General features: G+C 49.8%; 1 protein-coding gene across 1 annotated transcript; it reads left to right on the top strand.

Moving 5' to 3' along the window:
* The first annotated feature begins 264 nt into the window (after window positions 1–264).
* On the top strand, window positions 265–8799 carry MYL2 (myosin light chain 2). The gene is made up of 7 exons (XM_012782341.2): window positions 265–317; window positions 1649–1741; window positions 4315–4390; window positions 5507–5611; window positions 6337–6415; window positions 6498–6546; window positions 8455–8799. Exons 1-7 carry the CDS (start codon window positions 315–317, stop codon window positions 8551–8553), a joined length of 504 nt encoding a protein of 167 aa, XP_012637795.1. The 5' UTR covers window positions 265–314; the 3' UTR covers window positions 8554–8799.
* Window positions 8800–10053: the final 1254 nt, after the last annotated feature.

The following is a 10053-nucleotide window of genomic DNA, read 5'->3' as shown; positions in this document are numbered from 1 at the left end:
TGACAGGCACAAATGTCTCCAGCCCAAGCCTGCAGAAAGTGCACCGTATCTCTCCCCGTGACCGTGACCCGGCCGCTGTCTCTTTAACCTTGAATGCCTTTTGGGGGCTCACGTGTCACCCGGTGGCGAGTGAGCGGCCCTTACTTCAGAAGAACGGCATGGGATAGGGGGGCCTTAGGTGGCGTCCACCTCACCTATTACTGCCAAAAGTGGTCATGGGGTTATTTTTAACCGCGAGGAGGAAGTATTTATTGTTCCTGGGCTGGGCAGCGTGTTGAATTCTTCTCGTGAAGCAGTGCTGGGTCTCTTCCACCATGGTGAGTAGCAAGGGCTCAGTGAGTTGGTGATGTCGGGTGGGTGACAAGGGGAAGCCACCCACAAGCAAAGGACCAACGCGGAGTGGGGAGGAAAGGCGGCTTTCCAGGCCCCCCGCCCGTCGCGGAGAAAGCACCGTTGGCTGTGCGTGCGCAGAGGAACCCCAATCAATGCCCCGATAGGCCACAAATAACAGCAGCTCCCGGGGACTCACAAAAACAAAATAAGAGAGTTGGCTTTTTTATGGCTTGTCTACTGACCTCTCGAGGAATCAATAACTCCCGGGGCTTGCAAAATGGGATTGAACGCTTTTAAGGATCAAATTGTAATTCTTTTCTCTAGTTCAGGCAGCTGGGAAAAAGAATCTTTTTGTTTTCACCTTTTGAACTTGCAAATTTCAAAACCTTTCTTCCTGTGATGTTTGGTTAGGTGTCCCCCGACTCCTAAAGCAGGCAGCCCCCAAACCAGGGTCAGCTCAGGAGGGAGGTTAGGGCACAGACTTTGGAGTCAAAATGCCCAAGTTCAACTCCAGCTCTGCCTTTTTGTGGCTGTGAGACCTTGGGCAAGGGACCCAACCTCTCTGAGCCTTGGTTGCCACCCTACCCCACCCCCCACCCCCGCCGATAAAATGGAGATGATAATAATAGCATTTATGGGACAGAGCAGTTACAAGAATTAAATGAAATAATAACTTCTGTACAGTGCTCAAGCATTTGCTGTTATTTAAGCTCAGAGAGAAGTGGGCTTGGGGAGAAAGGGTACCTCACCCTGCTCTGCTCTGTTGATGTGGCACAAAGACAGGACATTTAGAGAGGAGATTACACTGCCATTAGGATCAAGGGAAAGTTGTGGGATGGGGGGAGCAGTTGGATTTTAACATCCTGAAAAACCGTCCTCTTGTCTTGGCATGCATCACGGCTTAGCGAGCCCGACTTTTTCTTTGCCTCCAATCAATTCTCCTTCAGTGCATTACTAAGCTTTTTGTGCAATGCCCTGGAACAAAAGCGGCTGGACCCTGCCCGGGGGGCTGATGTGGAGGTGTGGCCTCCATCCCCAGAGACGCACATGCACCTTGTCATTTGCAACGGAGCCGCTGCAAAAGCCACGATCTCTGTGACTCACCAGGACCCGGGCTATCTGGAAGAACTTTATGTTGTGTCCTTTTTATCCCTCCGGCTTCATCATTTCGAGATGTGATGTGAGCACCATCACCCATTTCACAGATGAGCCGCTGAGCCCCTGCAAGATGGACTAACCCACCCAGAGAGGGGCCTGACCTAGTTTTCTAATTCCTAGCCTCCAACTCTTTTAATCAATGCTTCTTCCTCCCCAGGCACCTAAGAAAGCTAAGAAGAGAGCTGAGGGCACCGCCAACTCCAACGTGTTCTCCATGTTTGAACAGACCCAAATCCAGGAATTTAAGGAGGTGGGTGCCCCTGCTCAGTCCCCCGCCTGCAGGGGCAGGGACATCCCGCCTGGCAGAGGGAACCTTTCCTTTGTTCAGACTCCCAGCAGGGGCCTTCTGATCAGATGTCTTTATCCTCCCAGCAATCCCTAATTCAGTCTGAATGTATGTGTGAACCTTTTAAGGAAATTATTTTTTAATTACTTTGGCTGATTATCAAAGTAAAACATACTCCTTGTTGAAAATGTAGGAAACATTTCCAGAAAAGTGCAAAGAAGAAAATAAAAACTACCTACAATTCTACTCCCAAGAGAGAATCAATTCACATTTTAGTATATACCCTTCAAGTTATTTTTGTTATCTATTTATACACTGAATTAAGCAAAGTTATAGTCTTCTGTGTCCACTGATTAGTACCTGCATTATTTTCTCTTTTAAGAAATTCAGCATCAAAATTTCTATCATTTATTTAAACCATTTCCTGTGGTTAGATGTTACATTTGTTACTAATATTTTACTGTTATAAATAACACAACTTTGCTCATATCTCTGGTTATTTCCTCATGGTAGCTTCCTAAAAGCAGACCCACTGGGTCACAGGAACTTAACAAACAAAAAGAACTAAAACCAACCAAAACTGCTGGTCCAAATTGCCCTCTAGATTTACTGGACTAATTCCTCCTCCCATTAGCCCCAAGAAGAGAGTATCTTTTTCCTACATTTTCATCAACATTGAGTATTATTAATAGTTAAAATAATTGGTTTTTTTTTTTTTGCAATCTAGAGGTGTAAGACAGCATCTTCTGGATTTCAAATTTTATAGTTTTCTTTTATTGAACACCAGCCGAGTTGAAACCCGTCACATTCGATGGGAATGTGCCTTATTGTTAAGCAAACCTAAGAACCAATTAGGCAAAATTAAGCCACTGCCCATGGACTTGAAAGGGCAGATTCTGAATTAATTTTCCGGCAGTCTTGCCGGCGCACACTGAGTCACCCGCACCCGCACTCGGCCGTCCAGAGGAAAGTGTGCCCCAGCTATGCCAAAGACGCCAGTGTGTTCGCTATCAAAGGGGAAACCACTTGGGGGCTCCGAACAGAACGTGGACACTTGCACCTTTTGTCCCCCTTAGCATTCAGATTGCCGGGATGCCACATCTCCTAGGCCGCCAGGGAGAGAGAAATTCCTGGGACAAGCGTCCTATCTGAACTTGAAATAGTCACTTTCCAGGGAGAAAGCTACACCCACCTCTTCTCCTCACTCTGCCCCAATCTCTGGAATGAGATCCGCTGCCGGGGTGTGGGTGGCAGTGCAAAGACTTCCAGGAACCAGCCGCAGCAAAGATCGCAGAAGAATGTAGCCCTGATACCTCGTTTGTAAAATACTCGGCATCTATAAAGCGCTGGGAGCGTCCCTGGGAGTGGGGAAAGATCACTGGCCCCATTTTACAGACAGCCCAGGCTTGAGAGTGAAGAGGCCAGATGAGACCCCAGTTCTTAACTTAAAAAAAAAACACCCCAGCTTTATAGAGATAGAATTCACATACACTAAAATTCACTTTTTTAAAGTGTACAATTCAGCGGTTTTTAGTATAGTCACAAAATTTTATAACCATCACCACTATCTAATTTCAGAACATTTCTGTCACCTCTAAAGGTGACAGAAGGAAAAAAAGAAAAAGACCTCACACCCATTGGCAGTTACTTCCTCTTTCCCCTCCCCCCTTCCCTGGCAACCACTGATCCTCTTGTTGTCTCTATAGATTTGCCTTTTCTGGACATTTCATACAAATGGAATCATACGATACATGGCCTTGCGTGTCTGGCTTCTTTTGCTGAATGTCACGTTTCAAGGTCCATCCACGTGGTGGCATGTGTCGGAATTTCCTTCCTTTGTATTGCTGGATAATATTCCATTGTGCGGACAAGCCACGTTCTCTTTGTCATTCCGGAGTCGATGGGTCTGTGGCTGTTTCCAGCTGGGGGTTATTGTGAATAACACTCCACAGACGGCCGCGTGTGGGTTTTATGTGAACGTATGTTTCCAGTGCTCTTGGGTGCACATAGTAACACTACGCCTGTCGTTTGGAGGAACTACGGGCTCTTTTCTTTTTTTTTTTTGAGACAGAGTCTCTCTTTGTTGCCCAGGCTAGAGTGAGTGCCGTGGCGTCAGCCTAGCTCACAGCAACCTCAAACTCCTGGGCTCAGGCAATCCTCCTGCCTCAGCCTCCCGAGTAGCTGGGACTACAGGCATGCGCCACCGTGCCCGGCTAATTTTTTCTATGTATATTAGTTGGCCAATTAATTTCTTTCTATTTATAGTAGAGACGAGGTCTCGCTCTTGCTCAGAGCTGGTTTCAAACTCCTGACCTCGGTCAATCCACCCTCCTCGGCCTCCCAGAGTGCTAGGATTACAGGCGTGAGCCACCGCGCCCGGCCAGGGCTCTTTTCAATTGTTGACTCTTGATCTGATGCCCTATGATGGCTGCCCCTTGAAGATCCCAGAATGTCATGTCTCCTGGTCCTTGGCCCAAACACTAGGGCACCTGCGCCCAGTTCCTCCCGCGCTGACCCGCAGACACCTCCTCCCACAGGCCTTCACCATCATGGACCAGAACAGAGACGGCTTCATCGACAAGAACGACCTGAGAGACACCTTCGCTGCTCTCGGTACGTCGCCCCTTTGAGCCCCCGTCACCCTGCGCGAGGGTTTCCTTACCCCCGCCCGCGAGACGCAGGAGGTGGGACCATCCCAAAGGGTCAAGAAAGTCTCATTTTCCAAAGAAACAGCTCAACCATAACTGGCCTGTAACAGGAATTTTAGAGGATGGGAAAGAAATGTTTAGTCTTTGAGTGTCTTCCCATATCTTTTATTTTTCTCTTGAAGCACCTTTTTTCGGTATGATTTTGAAGGCGATGCCAGCTCTCAATAGCAAATTTAGAAAATTCGGGAAAGTATAAAGGGCAAAACATTACCCACAAGGTCACGTTCCTCTGTTAACATTGCAGATTCTTCCCTCTTAGTCTTTCTAGGCACAACCATTTGGTTTTGTTTTTTTAAATAATTAGAATCATTCTACTTTGAATTTGCCTTTTAAAATGTATCATCTCTACAGTGTGAGCATGAGTACATGGAGCTTTTTCAAGATAAACATGTCCAATCTGCCACCCAACACCACTACCAACTCCCATCCTCAGAACCCAGGGCCACCATACACAGCTGTGCAGGTTGTGCACTGCACAATTCTACAGGGTACAACACCACTCACATTTGTAGCTACTGTCGCTTTGTATAAAAACAAAGTGTCTTAATAAGAGGTACCTTTTTGTAATTTGCACAAAAGTGGGTGGCTTGTGGTAGGACTGAGCAGGTATGCCAGAATCTCCAAGGCTGTGGGTTACAGCAGGTATTACTTGAAAATTTTTCTTCGGGAGATGCTTGATCTGTCTCTCCCGCCTCCAACTGAGAAGGGCTAGTTTACGATATGAGTGTTTCCCGTTGGAGTAAAACATTAACGTATCTGTATAAAACGTTCCAGGTTCTGAAGACACTATTTTAAAAATAGCTATCGTCTCTGCACGTCAGATGTTTGGGTCGCTTCCAGTCACCTGGTTATTATGCATACCGCTGGTGAGAACATCTCACAGGGATCGCTGACTCTATCCACCCTATCTCTGACTGTTCCTACGCTAGATCCCTTGAAGTGGAATTCCAGGGAATGCCAGTGTGCTAATAGCTGTTTCTCTCCCAGCTCAGAGTCCCTGAGTGTGTGTTTCCTGCCCTAGGGCGTGTGAACGTGAAAAATGAAGAAATTGACGATATGCTCAAGGAAGCTCCAGGTCCTATTAACTTCACTGTGTTCCTGACCATGTTTGGGGAGAAACTTAAGGGTAAGCGTGTGTGTGTGTGTGTGTGTGTGTATCTGTGTGTCTTCACCTTTGGGCGTGAATTAAGGCACTAAGAGAACAGACTGGGGGTGGCCGAAGATGGATCGCTTTCAAGGAGACAAAGTACCCTTGGAAAAAAAGAATATAAACAGGGCAGGGCATGGTGGCTCACATCTGTAATTCTAGCACTTTGGGAGTCCAAGATGGAAGGATCGGTTGAGGCCAGGAGTCTGAGTTGCAGTGAGCTATGATAATGCCACTGCACCCTAGCCCAGGCAACAGAGCAAGACCCTGTCTTAAAAACAACAAACCAACCCTAAAAACAGCAACTAACATTACTCCAAGGCTTACCCTCAGCACTCTATATGCATGCCCTCATTTAACAGCACCTAGGAGGCAGGTTCTATTCTTATCCCCAGTATACAGATGGGGAACTGAGACTCAGAGACAGAAAGTCACTGGTCTGAGGCCACATAGCCAGGGAGTGCCGGGGTCAGGATTCAGACCCTAGTCTTTCTGACTCTAGATCATGTTTGACTTTTGGTTTGCTCAGAAATAACCAGGTCCTCAGCCTTCTCTTTCAACGTACGGAGACCCAGTGCTCTTTCCTCCAAGCAAAGCAGCCTTGCGCTGGCCCCTTCCCCTCTGGGGGGACCTGGGCTCTGCCACTGGGGTGCCCTGAGTTCCCAGCCACCCACAGCACACGTCAGCTCTGTTTTCTGTTTCAGGGGCAGACCCCGAGGAGACCATTCTCAACGCGTTCAAAGTGTTTGACCCCGAAGGCAAGGGGGTGCTGAAGGCTGATTAGTGAGTGGGGTCTGGGGGGAGGGGGGTTCCTGCCTCCCCCCCACACACACACCGGATACCGACGCCTGCTCTCTCTCTGCAGTGTCCGGGAGATGCTGACCACCCAGGCGGACAGGTTTTCCAAGGATGAGGTAATGGGGTCCTTTGTCCACTCCCTGCACCCCAGTTCCTGGGCTCACCCTCAGGGGCCTCCGCCTCCCTCTCTTGCCTAAATCGCCCCTGATCCCCCAGCGAGATAACTAGCTATCATTTACTGAACACTTGCTCATTGCATTCTTTCAATCACTCTCAGAGGTAAGGACTAATATTATTGTCCTTTTATTCAGATAGGGAAACTGAGGCGCAGGGAAGTAAAGTCACTTGCCAAAAATATCAACACCAGTGCTAAACGCCAGAGCCTGGATTCAAACCCAGGTCTGTCTGACTCCAGGTTCTGCCTTCCTCACAATGCATAGAGACCTGGTTAGAGAATTAGTTTACTATGGCATGAGGGTCTGCCACATACAGTCGTGTAAGTTGTGCACTGCACAACCCTCTGGGATGCCAGTCTCATAAAATTCATCACAGACTGTATATTTAGTTTTGCAATAGTTTTTTTTTTTTTTTTTTTTTTTTTTTTTTTGTGACAGAGTCTCACTTTGTTGTCCAGGCTAGAGTGAGTGCCATGGCGTCAGCCTAGCTCACAGCAACCTCAAACTCCTGGGCTTGAGTGATCCTTCTGCCTCAGCCTCCCGAGTAGCTGGGACTACAGGCATGCGCCACCATGCCCGGCTAATTTTTTTTATATATATATATCAGTTGGCCAATTAATTTCTTTCTATTTATAGTAGAGACGGGGTCTCGCTCTTGCTCAGGCTGGTTTTGAACTCCTGACCTTGAGCAATCCGCCCGCCTCGGCCTCCCAAGAGCTAGGATTACAGGCGTGAGCCACAGCGCCCGGCCTTTGCAATAGTTTTTCCAGCAGGTGGCAGCAAAGTGTCTTGTTATAATTTTTTTTAAAAATCAGTATATATGAAATTTTTCTGGCAGGGGCAGTAATGTGTCTGGAAGAAGGGGCACTTTTGCTAATTTGCCAAGGTTCTACATGAGTAAGCAATAGTCCTGCCGGCCTTACTAGTGAACCTTAATGAGTTTATTTAAAATAGTCCCTGTGTAGCCTCTTGGGCCCGTTTCCAAGTTCCACATTTTACCAAAAATTGTATTTAGATTTACTCCTTCCCAAAACTCAAGCAGTTAAAAGAGCTGCCTCCACCTTCCCCCAGCTGTGTGACTTTGGACAAGCTCCTTAACCTCTCTGTGCCTCAATTTCCTCATCTGTAAAGCGGGGATAATAATAGAACTGCGTGATAGTGTATTGTGAGGATTCAACGAGTTAATCTGTGTTAAAGTGCTGACACGTGTGAGGGCAATATAAGTGTTAACTAGTAACAGCCAATGCATTTTTTAACTGCGTGTAAAAAAAGGAATCTAGATTTCTGACCTCGCTGCGCATGTGGCCACAAGCAGCTGCCACCTCTGAAGATGGGCCCCGTGTCTCCATTTAGCCACAGCCCACAGGCCCGTCTTCGTCCCTTACATAGACTGCGCTCGGAACACTCGAGTTCTCGATGCCCGCTTTCCCCTGGACGAAGGCTGGGTTTCCAGAACATCCCTGAAGGGCGTTTACCTGGGAGGGCCCTCGGCGTCCGTGCCTGGGGAAGGAAGGGCAGGGAAGGAGTGCGTGCGGGGCCGCGTGAGCCAAGTGCAGGCTCCAAGACAGCCATGGCCGACGCCCCAGGGAGCCGGGGCCGGCAGAGCCCTTCTGAGAAGCCCCAAGTTGGGCGAGGTGGCCAGGCCCGTACACCCCTGGCTATGGCTGCCCCTGGAAGGGCATGACCTTGGGAGAGGGGTCTCTCTGCAGCAGCTGGTCACCAAGTCCTTCCCTGGAGGGGCTCTGAGTGGCCGTCCCCACACCCCATGCCCCAGCTGCCTCTCCACTCGGCCCCACCCTCCCAGTCCCCCTCCCCTCGTCCCCAGCACGCCCTGCTGGTTGATTGCAGGTCGACCAGATGTTCAACGCCTTCCCCCCTGACGTGACTGGCAACTTGGACTACAAGAACCTGGTGCATATCATCACGCACGGAGAAGAGAAGGACTAGAAGGGGCTCGCCGCCCCGCCTGGGCTCATCTTTGCAGGGTGGGCTCTGCCCTCCTCTCTCTCTGCCCCAGCCCTGCCTGTTAGCCACGCAGCTGCACCCATTTATCCACCTCCTTGTTCTTTGCAGCTGGGGTGGCTTACAGATGCCATGTGGCCACACGTACTGCAGATGGAAATCCACCCGAGCCCAAGTTCAAATAAACAGGAGGTCGTGTAAATGGTCACGGTGCTCCTCTGGCAGATACAAGCACCTTGAGTAAGAAAAGCAAAGGCGGCATATAAGCCGGTGATGCCCCTGCTGTCATCATTATTATTGAATCTTAGTGACTCTTTATTTAATATAGACCTCTGCAGCCACTCAGCACTGTTTCTCTCACGGGCCACATTTTAATGGAATGTTACCTGGATGAACACAGCCCTCCCTTCCAGAGGGCTCAAGCGTGTGTAGGTCTAGCTTCCATGACACCCTTTCCTTTGGGACACCATCAGGATGTTTCTCCCATACGTATGTAAACCTGGGCCCCATGACGATGAAAGGAGGTGGCCTCACACACACGCTAAGATGTGGCTCATCTGACAAAAATCACATCTGCTAATCGCAAGAGGTTGATTTCTAGTTTCAGATAAAGCAGAAGCTGCCTGTACTCCTCTCCTGGCAAATTGTGGGAGGGGTACTGATTTCTGACCCTCTCTGGGGTCCAGGCCTGGGGATGAGTGGACCCTTGATTTTGAGTAACCAAAGTCATAGCTGAAGCATTCAGGTCTATATTCAGGTCTATGTGAGAATCCCAACTTAGGAAACAAATGGGTTCACAAAACTAAGAAGTCCAAGGGCTTCAGGCACGGCTGTATCCAGGTCAAACACTGCGGTCAGAAGCTGACCTGCTTTCGGTCATGTTGCTCTGCTCTCCGCCACGGCAAAAAGGCTACAACAGCTCCCGGCTGCCTTCTGTCCCCTCAGAGGTCCTAGTGCAAAGAGGGCACCCCCCTCCATCTCCACACAAGCATCAGAACAGGAGCTCCCGTGGTCTCTCCGGGACCTGAGCCACGCCAGCCAATCTCTGGGGACTGGGAGGGGCAGCACTCTGTGGGCAGGCCTGGGTCACTTGCTCGCCCTCACCCTGGGGCTGCGGTCAGCCCCCTCCCGACCATGCTGGCAGGTGGGAGGGGGGAGCCCCCAAGGAAACCCGAGAAGAAGCGGAGAGGAGGCATGGGGGCGCTGAGCTTGCAAGAGAATCCCAGGAACCCAGGACATGCCGAAGTTAACGCCTTGCTGGGGGAAAAGAGCCGGAACTGGGGGTGGGAGTGGAGCTGGGGCACGAGGGAGGGAGGAAGGGGGGGCAGAGGAGCCAGAACCAGGAGCGCCACCCCGGGGAGGCGCCCAGGCCAGGCTGAATTCATACAGCTGAATTCATACAGCTGATGAATTCGCCCCCTGGCTGCCGCGGACTGGGGCCCTGGGGGGACAGGGACCCAGGGGAGCCAGCGCCCCCACCCCAAT

This window comes from Microcebus murinus, chromosome 22, assembly GCF_040939455.1.
Source record: "Microcebus murinus isolate Inina chromosome 22, M.murinus_Inina_mat1.0, whole genome shotgun sequence".
In the NCBI taxonomy this organism is placed as follows: domain Eukaryota; kingdom Metazoa; phylum Chordata; class Mammalia; order Primates; family Cheirogaleidae; genus Microcebus; species Microcebus murinus.
This window is presented reverse-complemented; position numbering and strand designations above follow the sequence as displayed.